Here is a 22,501-nt window from a genome sequence, read left to right on the forward strand (position 1 = left end):
TGTGCCTTGACCAAGGGGCTTAAGCAGAGTCAGTGACTCCTTGTTCAAGTCAGTGACCTTGGGCTCAAGCCAGTGACCTTTGGGCTTAAGCCAGTGACCTTGGGATCATGTTGATGAGCCTGCCCTCAAGCGGGTGACCTCAAGGTTTCGACCCTGGGATCTCAGCATCGACACTCTAGCCACTGTGCCAGCACTAGTCAGGCAACCTCCTTATACATTTTAGTTATATTTGTAAAATTGTAGTTTGTGAGAACAGTACCATCATCTATATAAGTTAACTTTGTATTAAGAGTTTATTATTTTTCCTGTTGAGTTCTTTATTCAATCTGTAGTTTTTGCGATGATAGAGATATATCAGAAATAGATCCTGGTCTTAGGTACTTTTAATGTAATAGGAGAGATAAGGTTTTTTACATAATATATAACAATCAAAAGAAAAGTATGGATTTTATACTTTAAAAGGAGGAGAGATAGAAAGATTCCTTGAAGGAATCAAGGAAGGAGGTGTTTTTTAAAAATTATTTATTGGGGTGACATTGTTTAATAAAATTATATAGGTTGCAGGTATACAATTCTGTAATACATCATCTATATATTATATTGTATATTCACCACCAGGAAGGAGGTGGTTCCTGAACCGATACTGCAGGGTTTATATGTTCATGTTTCTGGGGATACACTTGGCCCACACCAATAGCTTGTTTCATAGAAGCAATAAGAGACTCATTAAGCTGTTTTTAATAGAGCTTTAAGATGTATAGAGTGGAAAGGAAATAAAAGTAAAGGATAGGATTCTTTAAAAGAACTTTGTCTCTAGTATCATTCAGTTCCAGGACTGAGGAGCCGTTTATTCTCTCTTTTCATTCTTACAACTGAAACTTATGTAGCTCTTTGTCTTCTTTGGTTCTTAGAAAAAGAATCAAAAGAGACTAAAGTCTCATCAAAGATATGTGCACTTCAACAATTGCCTTCGATATCAATCCATCTAGTATGAATTAATTTCAACATGGACTTCAGTGTCAGTGAGGAAGGCAAGGCCTGCATGCTTTCCATTCCACCTTCTTCAAATCATACCATCCTCATTTCTTTCCCCTCTTATGAAAATGTCTCTCATTCTGGGTTGGTTCAATTTTCTGAGAGATACCACCCAGCAAAGGACACACACACCACTGACATGCAGGCCCTCTGGTACACAGTTTTTAATTTTTTTTATTTTTTATTTTTTTATTTATTCATTTTTAGAGAGGAGAGAGAGAGGGAGAGAGAGAGACAGAGAAGGAGAGAGAGGAAAAAGAGACAGAGAGAAGGGGGGAGGAGCTGGAAGCATCAACTCCCATATGTGCCTTGACCAGGCAAGCCCAGGGTTTCAAACTGGCGACCTCAGCATTTCCAGGTCGACGCTTTATCCACTGCGCCACCACAGGTCAGGCTGGTACACAGTTTTTAAATGCCACTCCCCTCACTCCTACAATACAAACCATGATCTTGAAAAAGAAATCTCTATCTTATTGCTTAATAAAACACATGGGCATTAATTTGGAAGATGTCTTTTCTCTATTGCTTTATTTTCACTTTAGAAAAGAAAGATATATGGAATTGAGCTGCTTAGGGAAAATGGTTTTAAGGCAGTTACTAAAGTTCTTGGGAAATTGAGTTTATAAAAGTTATCATGTGTGGTTACATTTTATGTTCCTCTGAGGCAAAAGAGCACTCCGAGGTATTACATGCTACATTATTAACAGCTTAGCCTCTTTATCTTTCAGCTGAGTCTTGATGGATATAATTAACATTTCAGATAGATTGCTAAATTGAAAATGAAGGAAATTTGTAAGTCAGGTGTCTAAAGATATAATTTACAAATAGCATTTAAGTATGATATTATGAGTACATATATGTATATCAGAAGGCTGTTTCAACCAATTACAGTGTTTTGATACTACCTTCCAAAAACTAGATCGGCAGTGTCTCCAAGCAACAGGGTCAGTGGGCATCTCCTTCTGAAGGCTGGCTAAACTGCAAAGATCTGAAGTGGGACCTTCCCAAAGACACTGCTGTTGATGCCGGACAGACCTTAGTATCTCTCCCTGATTGTTCTATGCAGAATCCCTCCGGTCGCACCTTGGGTCACCATGATTAGATCTGTTTCATGCTTCTTTTATCTCCAGCATGTCAGGCCCTCTCCAGTTTTTAAACCACTCAGATCCAGGAATGCTCACTACTGACCAAAGCAAAGGGCCCCATGAGGCTAAGACAACAGAAGTCAGGCATCCATCATCTCATGCATCTCAGAATAATAGCCCGGTAGTGAGTTGTACTTTGGCATTTATTTTACCCCCATTCTTATCAGGTAGAGGTAAAACAATCTCCTGCATAGTTGAGGGCTAGAAGAAAGGAAAGTCCAGTTCTGTTTGTCCACTTGCCCATGCTAGTGCCTTTGGTTAATGAATGGTGCAAGTCATGGAGTCAAATGATCTCTCACTTCTGATGCCTGTCTTGATTCTCACTTATTTGTTAGAGCGGTGAAACATCTAAATCTAATAGAACCTCAAAGTGGATTACTTATTTTTACTTTTTTGGCAGTTCTGACATTTCACTGAGGCCCACATCCCAAAACAATATAAAAATAGACTGGAAAGGGCCTCTGAGTTAATTGGCTCCAACTACCTTGTTTTGCAGATTAGGCAACTGAACACTAGAGTGATTTATGGGAAGAACTGAATAATCTGACTCCAATTATGTTGCCAGTGCACCATGTTACCCCCTTGGTTTACAGCTTTGCCTTTTTAGGGCTAGATCCTAAAGTGAATCTTTCTGGAAATTTAATATTCTCTTGAGTCAAATGATGTCCTTCCCATTGATATTTTTAAGACCACTAGAAAGATCCACTTAATCTTTAGCTTGTAGCTCCTAGGAGATGAAGTCTGAGCTAGGGGTGAGAATGAGGACTTAGGGGAGTGGTTTATTTCCTCCCTTTATTGGCTTTATTTATTTATTTGTATTTTTCTGAAGCTGGAAACGGGGAGAGACAGTCAGACAGACTCCCGCATGCGCCCGACCGGGATCCACCGGCACGCCCACCAGGGGCAACGCTCTCCCCACCAGGGGGCTACGCTCTGCCCCTGGGGGTGGGGGTCAGTCTGCCTCGACCAGAGCCACTCTAGCGCCTGGGGCAGAGGCCAAGGAGCCATCCCCAGCGCCCAGGCCATCTTTGCTCCAATGGAGCCTTGGCTGCGGGAGGGAAGAGAGAGACAGAGAGGAAGGAGGAGGGGGTGGAGAAGCAAATGGGCGCTTCTCCTATGTGCCCTGGCCGGGAATCGAACCCGGGACCCCCGCACACCAGGCTGACGCTCTACCGCTGAGCCAACTGGCCAGGGCCCCTCTGTTGGCTTTAAATGAGAACAACAAGCCTACTGTGCTAGGAAAAGGAATGTATTACATTAAAAGTAAGTCAATGGGATGAGTGAATAAAGAAAATGTGGTGTGTGTGTATATGCAATGGAATATTATTTAGCCTTTAAAAAGAAGGAAATCCTGTCTAATGGCGATGGCATAATGGATAAAATGTTGACTCTGAATGCTGAGGTCTCCAGTTCGAAATCCATGGTCCCTAGCTCTGAATGCAGGCCCGTCAGCATGGGGTTACTGGCTTGAGAAGGGATTATCTACAGCAGGGGTCCCCAAACTTTGTACACAGGGGCCAGTTCACTGTTCCTCTGACCGTTGGAGGGCCAGACTATAAAAAAAACTATGAACAAATCCCTATGCACACTGCACATATCTTATTTTAAAGTAAAAAAACAAAACGGGAACAAATACAATATTTAAAATAAAGAACAAGTAAATTTAAATCAACAAACTGACCAGTATTTCAATGGGAACTATGCTCCTCTCACTGACCACCAGTGAAAGAGGTGCCCCTTCCAGAAGTGTGGAGGGGGTCGGATAAATGGCCTCAGGGGGCCGCATGCGGCCCTCTGGCCGTAGTTTGGGGACCCCTGGGCTACAGGATCCCAAAGCTCGCCAACTTTAGCTGAAAGGTCACTGGCTTGTGCAAGTTGACACTGGCACAGCCCAGTCAAGGCACATATGAGAAGCTCAATGCACAACTAAAGTGAAAGCAACTACAAAGTTGATGCTTCCCACCCCCTTTCTCCCTTCCTGTTTTATTCTCTCTCTCTGTCAAAAAAAAAAAAGAGGAAATCTTGCCTGCCATCTTCACAACATGGATGAACATGGAGGACATTATGCTAAGTGCAATGAGCCAGACAGATATACTTTATGATCTCACTTATTTGTAAAATAAATAGAAGCAGAGAGCAGAATGGTGGTTTTTAAAGGTAGAAGGGAAAGGAAAATGGAAAATGGGGAGATGTTAGTCAAAGGGTACAAAGATTTAGTTATGCAAGATGAGTTCTGGTGAACTAATGTACAGCAATATGACTATAGTTAACAATATTGTATCGTATACTTGAAATTTGCTAAAGGGTAGATTTTAAGTGTTGCTACTACAAAAAAGAAAAAAAAGAAAGAAAATGGTAACTATGTAAGCTTGATTGTGGGGATTATTTCATGTATACATATATCAAAACATTATAACACACGTTATATGTAATTTTTACTTTCAATCGCACCTCAGTAAAGATGGAGGGGAGGCCCTGGCCGGTTGGCTCAGTGGTAGAGCATCGGCCCAGCATGTGGAAGTTCTGGGTTTGATTCCTGGCCAGGGCACACAGGAGAAGTGCCCATCTGCTTCTCCACCCTTCCCCCTCTCCTTTCTCTCTATCTCTCTCTTCCCCTCCCACAGCCATGGTTTCTTTGGAGCGCAGTGAAAATTTGCTCCAATGAAGTAAATTAAAAGTTAGCACTTTTTTTTTTTTTTTTGTATTTTTCTGAAGTTGGAAACGGGAAGGCAGTCAGACTCCCTCATGCGCCCGTCCGGGATCCACCCGGCATGCCCACCAGGGGGCAATGCTCTGCCCATCTGGGGCGTTGCTCTGCTGCGACCAGAGCCACTCTAGTGCCTGAGGCAGAGGCCACAGAGCCATCCTCAGTGCCTGGGCTAACCTTGCTCCAATGGAGCCTTGGCTGTGGGAGGGGAAGAGAGAGACAGAGAGGAAGGAGAGGGGGAGTGGTGGAGAAGCTGATGGGCGCTTCTCCTGTGTGCCCTGGCCGGGAATTGAACCCAGGACTCCTGCACTCCAGGCCGATGCTCTACCACTGAGCCAATCGGCCAGGGCCAAAAGTTAGCACTTTTTAATCAATTTATTCTTTTGTTTCAGTTCTCAGGCATACTCAGGTTAATCATACTTAGTTCACAGCACGTGGCCATCTTTTTGTGCAAGCCCCTCTCACTTTATTTTTTCTTCATCTCCATCCTCTCACATCTAAGTCTAGTTGATATTTTTGAATATATATATCTTATAAAAATATGTAGTTTTATTTTATGTATGATTTTAAAAAACACGTCATACATAGAAATGAACTATAAAATGTGTACACACAGGTTAGATAATAAAGCAAACCTGTGAACCCACAACCTAGTTTTATGCATTACCAGTATATGACAAGTTTCCTGTGTGTCCCTTCCTGATTGAATCCTTTTCTTCCCACCAAAACTTCAAAATTAGTAGATATTTTGAATTTTATGTTAATCATGTTCTTGCTTCTCTTCCTACTTTTACTTTCTACACATATATGTATCCCTAATCAATGTTAATTTTATGTTTTAAATCTTTATATGAACAGGGAAATAATGATCATAATACAAAAAATGTTTATATGAATGGAACTATACTGTTTTTATTCTTTTATGACTTGCAACTTTTGTGTAGTGAGATTTGTGTATTACTTAATAATTTCCATTATTTTGTAATATTCTATTGTATGAATATACTATATCATTGTGTTCGGTTTTTTCTTTTTTAAATAATGATAACTCTTGCTTTTAACTGGAAAGGTTAGTCCATTTGTATTTATTGACATTACTGTTTATTTGGATATATTTCTACCATAATATGTATTCTCTCTGTCCCTTTTTTTGTGTGTTTCCTTTCCCCCGCTTCTTTTTTTTTTTTTTTTTTTTTTTTTTTTTTTTTCATTTTTCTGAAGCTGGAAACAGGGAGAGACAGTCATGCGCCCGACCGGGATCCACCCGGCACGCCCACCATGGGGTGACGCTCTGCCCACCAGGGGGCGACCAGAGCCACTCTAGCACCTGAGGCAGAGGCCACAGAGCCATCCCCAGCGCCCGGGACATCTTTGCTCCAATGGAGCCTCGGCTGCGGGAGGGGAAGAGAGAGACAGAGAGGAAAGCGCGGAGGAGGGGTGGAGAAGCAAATGGGCGCTTCTCCTGTGTGCCCTGGCCGGAAATCGAACCCGGGTCCTCCGCACGGTAGGCCGATGCTCTACCGCTGAGCCAACCGGCCAGGGCTTCCCCCCACTTCTATCATGCAAAAAACTGATTATGTTTTTGGTTTGTTGTGTTATGTTTATTTTTCTCATTCCATTTTTTTCCTTTTCTACTGGTTTAGAAGTTATATGCTCTATGGCTATTGTGATTTTAACATATATATTGAACTAATTTAATCTTTGTTACTCCCGAGAAATCTGAAAATTTTATAGTGCTTTAAACTGTTTCTCTCTCCTCAATGTATATGTATTTTTTAAGGTCCTGCATTAGTTCTGTCCTTTATTTTCAACTCTATAAATTAATTAATGAAAAGTTAAATATGCCCATATATTTACTATTAATTTTTGTTGTCTGTTATTTTTTACTTTTCAGATTTTGTCAGGCCATTTTCTTTTCTATGGAAAAGCATCCCTTAAAATTTTCTTATATGAGGGATTATTGGTGGTAAATTCACTTGTCTGTGTCTAAAATGTCTTTATTCTACTCAATCTAAAAATATTATTTCATTCAGTATAAAATTATAGTTGACAGTTACCATATTTTCTTGATTAGAAGAAACACTACATTTTTTTTTTTAATGAGAGGAGGGGAGGTAGAGACAGGCTCTGGCATGCGCTGGACTGGGATTCATCGGGCAAGCGCACTAGGGGGTGATGCTCTGCCCATCTGGGGCCCTTGCTCTGCTGCAACCAAAGCCATTTTTTAGCTCCTGAGGCAGAGGCCATGGAGCCATCCTCAGCACCCTGGGGCTAACCCACTCTAATCTAGCTGTGGCTGCATGAAGGGAGGAGAAGAGAGAGAGAGAAGCAAAGGTGTGTGTGTGTGTGTGTGTGTGTAGAAGCAGATGGGCACTTCTCCTGTGTGCCCTGGCTGAGAATCGAACCCTGGACATTCCACATGCTGGGCCAATGCTCTACCACTGAGCCAACAGGCCAGGGTGAAACACTACATTTTTATGCACCATTAGGAAATTTAAAAGTAAGTTCTTAGCTAAAGTATCCACAATATGAAGTGGCATCAATTTAAGATGCACCCCAGTTGCAGAGATGTGAATGTTTGTGCCTCTTAGACTCAATGAAAAATGATCTCTTTCTTAGTGCGTTACGAATATCATTCTGCTGTTTCCTAGCTTCTGTGTTCCTGCTGAGAAGACACTCATAAGTCCAATTGCTATTCTTTGTAATTACCTGTCCTTTGTATCATCTGCTCTTTAGATCTCTAAATTGCCTATCTCCCCTCCTCTTGCATAAAAAAGCCCAGTGTCTTATATTTAAGATAAATTTAATGTGTTTTGCCAGTACTTATTATTTATTTTTTTGAGAGAGAGGGAGAAGAAGAGAGAGAGATGAGAAGTTTCAACTCATAGTTGTGTCACTTTAGTTGTTCATTGATTGCTTTTCATACATGCCTTGACCAGGGGACTCCAGCTGAGCCAGTGACCCCTTCCTCAAGCCAGCGACCTAGGGCTCAAGCCAGCGACCATGGGATCATGTTAATGATCCCATGCTCAAGCCAGTGCTTCAGAACTGAAGCCAGTGACTTCAGGGTTTTGAACCTGGGAGCTCAGCATCCCAGGTCGATGCTCTATCCACTGTGCCACCACTGGTCAGGCTGTTTTGCCAGTACTTTTAAATTTGATTTTCATGCTAGCGTTTATTTGTAAGGGCAATATGAATGTATTTATGCAAATAAGATGTTTTTCTTCCCTTAATATAGTAATAAAGCAAATAATAGAAACCTGGTAAACCAGGGAGATGCAGCCAGCTCTGGAGGGGATGAATGCTGGCAATATAAATTTTGCAGCTAAAGGAAAAAATATATTAGAGCCAGTTATTAAATTTAATTCAGACAATTGTAAATCCACTTGTGGTTTAAAGAAATAATAGATCCATTGTATACTTTGCCCACTTTTTCCAATAGTCAAATTTTGCATAACTATAGCATAATGTAACAATATAACCCACCAACCTTATTCAGATTTTCCCAGTTTAACTTATATTCCTTTCCGTGTTTGTGTGTATTATGTTCTAAACAATCAGTCAAGATGCCTAACAGTTAGTTTCAATGCCACTAAGATCCTTTCTGCTGTTTTTTTATATCCACACCCACTTCCTTCCCACCCTCAACCCCTGGCGACCACTAATATCTCCTCCATTCCTAAAATGTAATTTCAAAATGTTGTATATCAAAAAGCTAAACATAGTGTTACCATATGATCCAGCTATCCCACTTCTAGGTAGATAGACAAAATTAAAATATATTTTCACATAAAAACTTGTAAATTAGCCTGACCAGGCGGTGACGCAGTGGATAGAGTGTCAGACTAGGATGTGGAGGACCCAAGTTCGAGACCTCGAGGTCGGCAGTTTGAGCGTGGGCTCATCTGGCTTGAGCAAAAAAAAGCTCGCCAGGCCTGACCTGTGGTGGCACAGTGGGATAAAGCATCGACCTGGAACACTGAGGTCGCCGGTTTGAAACCTTGGGCTTGCCTGGTCAAGGCACATATGGGAGTTGATGCTTCCTGCTCCTCCCCCTTCTCTCTCTCACTCCTCTCTCTCTAAAAAATCAATAAATAAAATATTTTTTTAAAAAAAAAAAAGCTCGCCAGCTTGGACCCAAGGTCGCTGGCTAATTGGTTACTTGGTCTGCTAAAGGCCCACGATCAAGACACATATGAGAAAGCAATCAATGAACACCTAAAGTGTCTCAACAAAAAACTGATGGTTGATGCTTCTCATCTCTCTCCGTTCCTGTCTGTCTGTCCCTGTCTATCCCTCTCTCTGACTCTCTCTGTCCCTGTAAAAAAAAAACTACAAAAAAACTTGTAAATTAAAGTTCATAGTAGCATTATTCATTAAGCCAAAAAGTAGACAATCCAAATGTTCATCAACTAATGAGTGGCTAAGCAAATGTGGTATATCCATACAGTTGCATTTTATTCAACTATAAAGACGATGCTACAACATGGATGAACCTAGAAAACATTATGCTAAGTGAGGATTAATCAGTTACAAGAAGCAGCATATTGCATGATTTCATTCATATGAAACATCTAGAATAAGCAAACCCACAGAGACAGAGAGTCAGTGAGTGATGAGTGGTTGCTAGGGGTTGAGAGGGGGGATAATGGGCAGTAACTCCTGACGGGTATAGGGTTTCTTTAAAGGATAATGGAAATGTCCTGGAATTCAATTGCACAACCTGTGAATACACTAAAAACGACTGGTTGTATGCTTTAAAGCTGGGGTCTCAAACTCAACTCAGCATGTGGGCCGCAGAGCAAGATCACAGCTGTTTGGCGGGCCGCACTAGGTCTACAAAAGGCAACTGTTACGCAACACTTTTCTCACTGCAGTTGAAAACAAAAAAAAATCAGTACAACAAGCACAATCGTACATGCAGTTTACTCAGTGTCACAAAACGACCAGAAACTGTAGTTCGCATCACAACTGCTGTTAACTAAGCTAATATCTAGCTAGGATGCTAGAGAAATGAAAAATACAAGTAGGCCCCTAGGCTTACTTAATTTTATCCAAAATATTTTGAACTTCGTGGATTAGTCTGCGGGCCGCACAAAATTGTTCAGCGGGCCGCATGCGGCCCGCGGGCCGCGAGTTTGAGACCCCTGCTTTAAAGTGTAAATTTTTATGGTATGTGAATTATATCAATTTTTAAAAGAAAAATAAAACAGTTCAATATGGCTACACAACTCTATGAATATACTAAAACCCATGCAACTGTATAGTTTAAATGTGTGAATTTATGAATTATATCTCAATAAGGCTGTTAAAATGTTATATATATAGAATCACATATATGTAATCTTTTGGGGTTGGCTTTTTCACTCAGCATAATTTCCTAGAGATTAGTTTACATTGTTGCATGTGTCAACAGTTTTGCCCTTTTTATTACTGAGTCCAGTATGTACATATGTACACATGTGGTATGTATGTACTACAGCTTGTTTAACCCTTTCCTTGTTGACAAATACGGGGGTTGCTTCTAGTTTTTTGACTATTACAAATAAAGCTTCTCTAGACCTTTATGTATAGGTTTCTGTGTGAATATAACTTTTCATTTCTCTGGAATAAATCATTAAAAGTGCAATAGCTGGGTCAGAAGGTAATGGCAGGTTTAGTGTTATAAGAAACTGCCAAAATAATTCCGGAGTGGCTGTAGCATTTTACATTCCTACCAGAAATGTATGAGCGATCCATTTCTCCTCATCCTGGCCAGCGTTTGGTGTTGCCACTATTTTGTATTTTCGATACCCCAATACATGTGTGGTGATAACTCACAGTGGCTTTAATTTGCATATCCCTAATGGCTGATGATGTTGAATATATTTTTATGGGCTTATTTACCATCCATATACCTTTCCTGGTAAAGTTTCTTTTCAAGTCTTTTGTCCATTATTTATTGCATTGTTTTCTGAGAGTTTAGAATTCTCAATTTTGGGGGTGCCCAAATTTAGCTAAGTCCTGATCATATTTCTGGTTCATCATGTCCAAATCCAACCAAACTATTCAAAATTCGTGTTTCTTTGGCATAAGAAATAATGCAGCAGTGTTTTATTTTATTTTATTTTTTTAATTTTTTTTGCTTTTTTTCTGAAGCTGGAAACGGAGAGAGACAGTCAGACAGACTTCCGCATGCGCCCGACCGGGATCCACCCGGCACGCCCACCAGGGGCGATGCTCTGCCCACCAGGGGGCGATGCTCTGCCACAACCAGAGCCACTCTAGCGCCTGGGGCAGAGGCCAAGGAGCCATCCCCAGCGCCCGGGCCACCTTTGCTCCAATGGAGCCTTGGCTGCGGGAGGGGAAGAGAGAGACAGAGAGGAAGGAGGGGGTGGGGGTGGAGAAGCAAATGGGCACTTCTCCTATGTGCCCTGGCCGGGAATTGAACTCCGGTCCCCTGCACGCCAGGCCGACGCTCTACCGCTGAGCCAACCGGCCAGGGCAATGCAGCAGTGTTTTAAAATCTTAGATATTGCAAATCATTGTTCATATGAAGGAAGTAAAAAAAAATAGAACTGGCAAGTGTTTTGGAAGACTAATTGACAGAGTTTGGCCATTAAAAGGAAAATTAAAATAGATCTAGAAATCAATATTGTGTGATCTGGAGTCATGCTGACTTAGGTATTATTTATGAAACATTATCTTAACAATATTCTAACAATAGGATAACTAAGAGTGAGATCTTAAAAGAGTTCTTATATGATAGCACAGGGAAAGGGAACTACTGTGTTGCACAACCCTGGGGGCATTTGTTATTTCTATGGTATCTTAGGTGAATAATAACCACTGCAGTGCAGAGAACCCCTGACTTAACTGGTTAAAATAATGAATATAATGCTGAAGGGTTTTAATAATTATGATGATTACCAGAGTTGGGATCTATTTGCTAGGCATAGTTATAATGCAACATTTGTTGAGATTCTGCCATGTGAAAAGTTCTAAAAATACCTCCATTATGAATTATATCTCAATAAAGCTGTTGTTAAAATGTTATATAAATAGAATCACATATATGTAATCTTTGTGATGAAAGATCACTAGATGAAACCTCCATTGTTTCATCTAGTGAACTTTATTCACTTATAAGACAGAAGAGCAGAGATTTTTAAGATGGTTACCCAAAGATAATAAAATCACTCACCTCACAGCAGCTAAACCCTCTGCCTCTTCAATTCTTTCTTTTTTCCCCAGGTGAGAGGAGGGAAGATAAGAGAGACAGACTTCTGCATGTGCCCTAACTGGGATCCACCCAGCAACCCCCATCTGGGGCCAATGCTCTGCCCATCTGGGGCCATGCTAACAACTGGGCTATTTTCAGCACTGAGGTAGAGGTTCCACAGAGCCTCCACAGCACCTGGGCCAATGCACTTGAACCAATTGAGCCATGGCTGTGGGAGAGAAAGAGAGAGAGAGAGAAAGAGAGAGAGAGAGAAGAGAGAGAGAGAGAAAGAAGGGGGAAAGGTCAGGGGAAGTAGATAGTCTCCTCTCCTGTGTTCCCTGACTGAGAAGTGAACCTGGGACATCCACACACCAGGCCAACGCTCTATACACTGAGCAAACTGGCCAGAGCCTCGTCAATTCTTTGTGATCCCTACCTTCCAGTAGCAGCCTCTGGTGGCTCTCTTGTTCTGCTTCCCCTCTCACAACCCATCACTCTCGCTTCTCTTCATAACTCTACGAGCTCTTCTTTCCTTTATTTGCCTTAAATATATATATATATATATATATATATATATATATATATATATATATATATATATATATATATATATATATATAATAGCTACTATATATAATATATATAAAAAATTTGAGCTTCACTCTCCTGACTCTCCTCTACCCATTTCTCTGATCAGCACAAATAAGGCCAGAAACCAAGTGATATAAACATAGGTTGCTTTTTAGAAGAGAGTTCTGTACACACACTCCTTTGCAACGCATTGTAAAACAAAGTATTTATGGCCCAAGTATCAAGTTTTTTTTTTCTGCTAGGAATTCTAAAATTGGTATAATTTACTCTTGTAACAAGATTTAAACAACTTTAATGTTGATGAGAATAAAAATCACTTATTCCAAACCATATGCATCAATTTGGTAAATTTTAAAAAATGTATTTAAAGGTCCTAAAGAGTCAAATTATTACTGCTTTCTTTTTGTAAGCTACACTGTAAATTAGTTTGGCATGTGTATGTATGCCTGTATGTGTTTCCTAGGGTTAAGCAAGTAGGAAAACCATCTACTATGAAATAGTGCATTGACACAAAAATTTATTAAAATGTATGCTTTGAATTGGTGTTTCACTTTTTAAAATTAACATTGAAATATATTATTAGACTTGAAAGCCTTCATTTTATTGTATAATAATGTGTAACTTAAATATCCATAATGATTTAAGATCATGAATGTTCTAAAACCAAAATTACAAATATTTTAAATAACACTTTTCTTTCTCATTAGCTAAGAAATCTTCAAAAACTTTCTACAAAAGAAACTTCATTGCAAGAGATGAAGAGTGAACTAGAAAGTTGCAAAGAAAATAATGTGAAACAGTCATTCCAGATAATGTTTCTGAAAAATGATATTAAAGACATACAGGAACTTATCGCTTCTCTAACCAGAATTAAATCTTTGAAAAGAATCAATGTTCAGAATCTTGAAAGAAGCAACTGGGATCTAAATGAAAGAATTATAAAACTAAAAAACCATATAAGGTAGAGAATTATTTCCCCCACCCCCACCCCATATTACTTTTTTTTTTTTTTTTTACAGTGACAGAGAGAGTCAAAGAGAGGGATAGACAGGGACAGACAGACAGGAACGGAGAGAGATAAGAAGCATCAATCATTAGTTTTTCGTTGTGCATTGCGACACCTTAGCTGTTCATTGACTGCTTTCTCATATGTGCCTTGACCATGGGCCTTCAGCAGACCGAGTGACCCCTTGCTCGAGCCAGCGACCTTGGGTCCAAGCTGGTGAGCTTTTGCTCAAACCAGATGAGCCCACGCTCAAGCTGGTGACCTTGGGGTCTTGAACATGGGTCCTCGGCATCCCAGTCTGACGCTCTATCCATTGAGCCACCGCCTGGTCAGGCCACATTACTTTTTTAAAAATCATTTGCAATGTCTGTATGTGATAGTTTAAACATTTTTGAAGACATAAAATAATGTACTTTTTAAAGTACAACCACAACTATAAAGTAGAGGAACTTAAGAAGGCAAAGATCAAATCTGTTTTATAACACAACATTAATCTTTGCAAACAAATTTGCTAAGAAACAGCTCCTGTGTTGAATGTTAAAAATAAAACAATCTTCTTGTTCAGAAAAATCAAGATATCATTTGATTACTAAAGCCTACTCTTCCCCCAATTTTACATGGGCTTATCTTTATTTAAAAATTGTAAATTCATTAGAAAAGAACAAATTTCTTATGGTGTAAAAATCTTAGGAACAACAAATTACAAATTTCAATTTTTTAATAAACAAAAATGTTTTCCTCCCCCAAAGGTAAACATCCAGTAAATAAAACACAAAATATTCCAGGCATAGAAACAATAATAATTCACTTATGAAGGAGGTGAATTTTGGTATATTTGGTAGTAGCATTTTTGTTTCTCTTAAGTATGAAGCACTTTAATGAAACTAGGCTATTATTATTTAAAAGTCTACCCTTTCACCCAGTTTACTTATTTGAGTAGAAGCTCATCAATTTCTGTAGAATTTTGGATATAGGACCAGACCTTCGGAAAAGGTCTGAAATATCTTAAAGTTAGTTGGTTAGAGAAAAATGTTTTCTTGAGAGTTGGCAGGTCATTCATCACTTTGCGCCTGAAGGCAGTCCTCAGCAAACTTCTTTGCTACAGTGTTCAAAGCACAGCACAGGCTCTGGGCTCCCGGAGGCGCTGCTTCCCACTGGACAACGACCAGCAGGGCACCCTTGCAGGCTTTCCACATGCAGTGCTGTGGATCATTACACTGGCCTCCAGCCTGAGCTGCTCTATCAGGGGCTGCAGGTTCCTGCTACCTTGGAAGGCATGGCGTGGCGCTGTGCAGCGCGTGGCGCTGGGCTCTGAGGGCCTGGATCTTCTACTTTATTTTTTTAGTTTTTTAAAATAAATGTATTATTAATTTTAATGAGGTGACATTGATAAATCAGGGTACATATGTTCAGAGAAAACATCTCCAGGTTATTTTGACATTTGATTATGCTGCATACCCAATCACCCAAAGTCAAATTGTCTTCTATCACCTTCTATCTGGTTTTCTTTGTGCCCCTCCCCCCCTCACTTCCCCCCTACCCCAACCACAACCCTCTTGTCCAAGTCTCTGAGTCTCATTTTTATGTCCCACCTATGTATGGAATCATATAGTTCTTAGTTTTTTCTGATTTACTTATTTCGCTCAGTATAATGTTATCAAGGTCCATCCATGTTGTTGTAAATGATCCAATGTCATCATTTCTTATGGCTGAGTAGTATTCCATAGTATATATGTACCAAAGCTTTTTAATCCACTTGTCCACTGATGGACACTTGGGCTGTTTCCAGATCTTCGCTATTGTGAACAATGCTGTCATAAACATGGGGGTGCATTTCTCCTTTTGGAACAGTGCTATGGTGTTCTTGGGGTATATTCCTAACAGTGGGATAGCTGGGTCAAAAGGCTAATTTTTGAGGAATCTCCATACTGTTTTCCACAGTGGCTGCACCAGTCTGCATTCCCACCAGCAGTGCAGGAGGGTTCCCTATCCTCCACATCCTCATCAACACTTATTCTGTGTTGTTTTGTTGATGAGCGCCATTCTGACTGGTGTGAGGTGATATCTCATTGTGGTTTTAATTTGCATTTCTCTAATGATTAGTGGTGTTGAGCATTTTTTTGTATGCCTATTGGCCATCTGTATGTCCTCTTTGGAGAAGTGTCTATTCATTTATTTTGCCCATTTTTTGATCGGATTGTTTATCTTCCTGGTGTTGAAGTTTACAAGTTCTTTATAAATTTTGGTTATTAACCCCTTATCAGACGTATTGTCGAATATGTTCTCCCATTGTGTAGTTTGTCTTTTTATTCTGTTCTTATTGTCTTTAGCTGTGCAAAAGCTTTTTAGTTTGATATAGTCCCATTTGTTTACCCTGTCTTTTATTTCACTTGCCCTTGGAGATAAATCGGCAAATATATTGCTGCAATAGATGTTGGAGAGCTTACTGCCTATGTTTTTTTCTAAGATGCTCATGGTTTCATGGCTTACATTTAAGTCTTTTATCCATTTTGAGTTTATTTTTGTGAATGGTGTAAGTTGTTTCATTTTTTTGCAGATAGATGTCCAATTTTCCCAACCTCATTTGTTAAAGAGGCTGTCTTTACTCCATTGTATGCTCTTACCTCCTTTGTCAAATATCAGTTGTCCATAAAGGTGTGGGTTTATTTCTGGGTTCTCTGTTCTGTTCCATTGATCTATATGCCTGTTCTTATGCCAGTACCACGCTGTTTTGAGGACAATGGCCTTGTAGTGTAACTTGATATCAGGATGTGTGATACCTCCCACTTTATTCTTCCTTTTCAAGATTGCTGAGGCTATTCGTGTTCTTTTTTGGTTCCATATAAATTTTTGAAATATTTTTTTCTATATCTTTTTTTTTTTTTTTTTTTTTTTCCATTTTTCTGAAGCTGGAAACAGGGAGAGACAGTCAGACAGACTCCCGCATGCGCCCGACCGGGATCCACCCGGCACGCCCACCATGGGGAGACGCTCTGCCCACCAGGGGGCGATGCTCTGCCCATGTTGGGCGTCACCATGTTGCGACCAGAGCCACTCTAGCGCCTGAGGCAGCAGCCACAGAGCCATCCCCAGTGCCCGGGCCATCTTTGCTCCAATGGAGCCTTGGCTGCGGGAGGGGAAGAGAGAGACAGAGAGGAAAGCGCGGCGGAGGGGTGGAGAAGCAAATGGACGCTTCTCCTGTGTGCCCTGGCCGGGAGTCGAACCCGGGTCCTCCGCACGCTAGGCCGACGCTCTACCGCTGAGCCAACCGGCCAGGGCTTTTCTATATCTTTGAGTATGTCATTGGTATTTTAATTGGTATTGCATTGAATTTATAAATTGCTTTGGGTAATATAGACATTTTAATGATGTTTATTCTTCCTAACCATGAACATGGTATATGCTTCCACTTGTTTGTATTTTCCTTGATTTCTTTTATCAATGTTTTATAATTTTCCAGTTACAAGTCTTTAATCTCCTTGGTTAAATTTACTCCTAGGTACTTTATTTTTTTGTTGCAATAGTGAAGGGGATTGTTTCCTTAATTTCTCTTTCTGACAGTTCATTGTTGGTATATAAAAATGCCTCTGATTTATGAGTATTAATTTTATATCCTGCCACCTTGCTGAATTCATTTATCAGGTCCAGTAGTTTTTGACTGAGACTTTAGGGTTTTCTATATACAATATCATATCATCTGCAAATAATGATAGTTTTACTTCTTCTTTTCCAATTTGGATGCCTTTTATTTCTTCTTCTGTCTGATTGCTGTGGCTAGGACTTCCAGAACTATGTTGAATAAGAGTGGTGAAAGGGGGCACCCCTGCCTTGTTCCTGATCTTAAGGGGATTGCTTTTAATTTTTGCGCATTGAGTATGATGTTGGCTGTGGGTTTATCATAGATGGCCATTATCATGTTGAGGTATGTTCCCTATATTCCCACTTTGCTGAGAGTTTTGATCATGAATGGGTGCTGGATTTTATCAAATGCTTTTTCTGCATCTATTGAAATTATCATGTGGTTATTCTCCTTCCTTTTGTTTATGTGATGAATCACATTGATTGATTTGCAAATATTGTACCATCCTTGCCTCCCCATAATAAATCCCACTTGATCATGATGTATGATTTTTTTTCATATATTGCTGGATCCGGTTTGCTAATATTTTGTTAGGATTTTAGCATCTAAATTCATCAGTGATATTGGCGTATAATTTTCTTTCTTTGTGTTGTCTTTGCCTGGTTTTGGAATCAGAATTATGCTTGCCTCATAAAAGGAGCCTGGAAGTCTTCTTTCCTCTTGAATTTTTTGAAATAGCTTGCGAAGGATAGGAGTTAGTTCTTCTTTGAATATTTGGTAGAATTCACTTGTGAAGCCATCAGGTCCAGGACTTTTTTTTGTTGGAAGTTTTTTGATAACTGTTTTGATCTCATTTGTTGTAATCGGTCTGTTTAGGTTTTCTGATTCTTCCAGTTAATTTTTGGAAGATTATATGTTTCAAGGAATTTGTCTATTTCATCTAGGTTGTCTAGTTTTTTGGCATACAGTTGTTTTTTTTTCATTTTTCTGAAGCTGGAAACAGGGAGAGACAGTCAGACAGACTCCCGCATGCGCCCGACCGGGATCCACCCGGCACGCCCACCATGGGGCGATGCTCTGCCCACCAGGGGGCGATGCTCTGCCCATCCTGGGCGTCACCATGTTGCAACCAGAGCCACTCTAGCGCCTGGGGCAGAGGCCAAGGAGCCAACCCCAGCGCCCGGGCCATCTTTGCTCCAATGGAGCCTTGGCTGCGGGAGGGGAAGAGAGAGACAGAGAGGAAAGTGCGGTGGAGGAGTGGAGAAGCAAATGGGCGCTTCTCCTGTGTGCCCTGGCCGGGAATCGAACCCGGGTCCTCCGCATGCTGGCATACAGTTCTTCATAGTATTTTCTTACAATATTTTGTATTTCTGTTGTGTCAGTTGTTATTTCTCCACTCTCATTTCTAATTTTATTTATTTGAGTCCTCTCTCTTTTTTTCTTGGTGAGTCTGGTTAAAGGTTCATCGATCTTGTTTACCTTTTCAAAGAACCAGCTCCTGGTTTCACTGATTCTCTGTATTGTTTCTTTAGCCTCTATGTCATTTATTTCCACTCTGATCTTTATTATTTCCTTCCTTCTACTACCTCTGGGCTTTAATTGCTGTTCTTTTTCTAGTTCTTTTAGATGCAGTGTCAAGGTGTTTATTTGAGCTTTTTCTAGCTTCTTAAGGTATACCTATAATGCTATGAACTTCCCTCTCAGCACTGCTTTTGCTGTGTCCCATAAATTTTGAGTTGTTATATGCTCATTATCATTTGTTTCTAGGAATTTTTTATTTCTTCTTGATCTCATTGTTAACCCATTCGTTCTTTAGTAACATGCTATTTAGTTTCCAAGTGTTTGAGTATTTTTTAGTTTTTCTGTTGTGGTTGATTTCTAGTTTCATGCCATTGTGATCAGAGAAAATGCTTGATATGATTTCAATCTTCTTAAATTTGTTGAGACCGCTTTTGTGCCCTTACTTTGTTTTCAAACGTTGTTTGTCATAAGCTTTCAAATAGTGTATGAAGTCCATATTCTTCATAGATCAGAGAATTTAAATATAAAAGAATTTCACCTAATAACTTACTCAAAATTACTAGACACACTTTTGAGATACTAACATTCTATTAAAATTCACCCTTTTAAAGTGTACAATTCAGTAGTTTTTAGTATATTCACAGGTTGTGCAATCTTTGCCACTAATTCCAGAACATTTTTATCACCCTACTGCTATCTTACACAGAGCACATCTGTTTGAAAGAAAAAAGGCAGAGCAAAAAGCAGACCTTTTGGAGAAAAAATTAGCAGGCGATAATGGATTCACCCCTTATATGAATATGAAAGGACAAGAAGATACCTTGGGTAGTGTCATGATAAAGGTAAGAGTGAAATTTGATTCAGTTTTGAGAATTTTTATTATTGTGTATCACTGCAGGAGATAATTGGCAGTGTTGAGTAGTTTGTTGACCCTCTTGTGGAGGACTCTTTCAAATTTGTTTCTTTTAAGATGTGGATTTTGATATTGGCCAATTCAGTAAACTATGTGGGTCTAAATTTTATTTTATTATATATTTTAGAGAGAGAAAAAGGGAGAGAAACAGTGGGAGAAGAGAGATGAGAGGCATCAACTCATATTTGCTTCACTTGAGTTGTTTAATCGATTGCTTCTCATACATGACTTGACTATAGGGGTGGGGCTCAGGCTGAGCCTGTGACCCTTTGCTCAAGCTTATGTCCTTGGGTTCAAGCCAGCCACCCTGGGCTTCAAGCCAGCGACCTTGGGCTCAAACCAGTGACCTTGAAACCATGTCGATAATCCTGCATGCAATTGTAGCAAGCTTGCACTTAAGCCATGAGCTTGTGATCTAGCCTGTGACCTTGGGGTTTTGAACCAGGGCCCTCAGCATTCTCAGCCGATGTTCAATTCACTGCACCACCACCAGTCAGGTTGTGGCTCTAAATTTTAATTTTATCACTAAGTAATAAAAGAGAAGAGGATCTCAATTATATATTATAGCAAAGGTAGTATAGCATATGTGTTAAGAGCTCAGCCATTGCCAGCTCTGTGCTATTGGGCAGGTTACTAATCTACTCTTTGCCTCAGTTTCATTTGTCCAATTTGGCAGGTGTTGGGGATGAGGGGGATTTGGGGTGGCATAATTCCAATCCGAGAGTGGTTGTAAGGATTAAATGGGTTAATACATGGTAAATGCTTGGTACAGTTATGTGTTAGCTCAATGAATGCTAGCTTAAAAACAGTGGTGAAGATAATGTTTCCATCATGAGCAAACAGTTCAGTCAGTGCAGTAAGATTGTCAAATCAGTTCTTTATTTGAATTTACTGATCAAGTATATCAAAAGATTGAACCAGCAGGTGTAAGTGGTATCTCCCTATTGTATTCAAATCACTTTGATTAAATTTTATGACTCTTCACCCTACAATTCAAAGGAAGATAGGAATTGCTTAAATTCAATGTGTTAGTAAAACCTGGTACAAAGTAGTCTGCTCATTGTAGCATTCCAAATTTTTCCCCTCTGTTCTTTCTCTTACATTTATTATACAATTTTATTACTTAGTACTAACTAAAATATCTTATTTATATTTTAAACCTTTCTATTTTTTTGACACCAGCATCTATCTATTCAGTAACTTGATGTCTCTACAATATCAGCATAGTAGAACTTGCATAGTATTCAAGTGAAATAGTGATCATGGACCATCAGAAAGCCTTATCTGTTTGTTGTTTTTTCCTTTACAGAGAACTGAAGACTTTCAGCAGGAAATTCAGATGCTCATTCAGCAACAGGATCAGTTGCATCATCATCATGAAGAACCATCCCAAAATGAAGAAAAATGTAGGGAACAAAAAAGGTCCTTGAAATGGCTGGAAGAAAAATGTGCTATTAGTGACTTTTTTCAAGGGAGATTAGATTTGGGCAAGAATAAGGTAAGAATTTCACAAGTATAAGGCGTTTCTTTGACAATGAAAACGACCATATTTTGTTATGTTATCTAGTGTTTAAAGCTGTTAATACTTACTTCTTTCATTTAGCTACATTATTAGCCTCTTAGTTGAAATTTTTGATAACTTGATTTCTAGGGACTCTATAATCAATCGTGTCATTTATTCAATTATTCTTTTTTGACATATGCATTACTTTTATTTTTCATATTATGAATAGTGTTGTAAATAATATCTTGATGCATGGATCTTTATCTAAATATTGGGTTATTTCCTTATAATACATTCCTAGAAAAAGTTGAGTTAATCTATGCTATCTCCTGGTGTTAATAAAATTGTTACTTTACTGTATCCTTGTTTGCACTGAGCCATCACATTTATCATCATATTTTACTTTCTGGATTATTTTAGTAATACATATTTATGGTGAATAAATACTTTACTTATGTAAGTACTATTAAGTCTGCAATTTATCAGTCTAGTGTAGATCTGATATGCTAGTGTAGAACATCATAAAACACAACTTCTTTATTTCAATACTGTTGATTTTTTCAAAGGAAAACTTGAAGACTAAGAGTCCCCAGATAGATGAAAACAGCAAGAAGTTTAAACAGCTAGAGAAAGACAACAACAAGCAACAAACATTATTGAATACTAAGCAGAATTTGATGATTATGACAACTCGAAGATTAGAGGGAGAAATTCAGAAACTTCAGAAACAGCTCAGTTATTTGAAATTGTCAAATAAAAACATGAAAACCCAACTGACAAGAGTAAATGCCCTTAAAGTAAGTAGAGAAAGTGAGGATTTCAAAAATTCATTTAAGCTTTGTTACTACTGTAGTTTAGCTGCATGTTTCTCATTGAACGTTAGAAAATTAAAATTAAAATTATTAGACTTACATACTAAGAATATACAGTGTGTCCATAAAGTCATGGTGCACTTTTGACCGGTCACAGGAAAGCAACAAAAGACGATAGAAATGTGAAATCTGCACCAAATAAAAGGAAAACCCTCCCAGTTTCTGTAGGATGATGTGGCAGCAAGTGCGCATGCGCAGATGATGACGTAACACTGTGTATCCAGTGGAGCAGCCCATGGCCATGCCAGTTCAGATGTGGATGGTACAGAGGAAAGTTCAGTGTGTTCTGTGGCTTGCTAAATTCGAATCCATGACCAAAGTGCAACGTGAATATCGGCGCGTTTATAACAAAGCACCACCACATAGGAATAACATTACTCGGTGGGATAAGCAGTTGAAGGAAACCGGCAGTTTGGTGGAGAAACC

General features: G+C 39.4%; 1 protein-coding gene and 1 non-coding gene across 2 annotated transcripts in view; one reads left to right on the plus strand and one right to left on the minus strand.

Annotated features, from left to right (window-relative positions):
* LOC136377035 (coiled-coil domain-containing protein 170-like) overlaps nt 1–22,501 on the plus strand; it is a 38,620-nt gene that overhangs the window by 10,777 nt on the left and 5,342 nt on the right. The window contains exons 2-4 of the mRNA XM_066343613.1: nt 19,493–19,628; nt 21,009–21,197; nt 21,770–22,000. Of these exons, the coding sequence (XP_066199710.1) occupies nt 19,581–19,628; nt 21,009–21,197; nt 21,770–22,000 (468 nt within the window). The 5' untranslated portion in view covers nt 19,493–19,580. The remainder of the gene's footprint in view (nt 1–19,492; nt 19,629–21,008; nt 21,198–21,769; nt 22,001–22,501) is intronic.
* On the minus strand, nt 6,355–6,430 carry TRNAG-ACC (transfer RNA glycine (anticodon ACC)). Its single transcript has one exon. It is a non-coding gene; the product is annotated as a tRNA-Gly (tRNA).

The sequence above is a fragment of the Saccopteryx leptura genome, chromosome 6 (assembly GCF_036850995.1).
Source record: "Saccopteryx leptura isolate mSacLep1 chromosome 6, mSacLep1_pri_phased_curated, whole genome shotgun sequence".
Taxonomy (NCBI): Eukaryota; Metazoa; Chordata; class Mammalia; order Chiroptera; family Emballonuridae; genus Saccopteryx; species Saccopteryx leptura.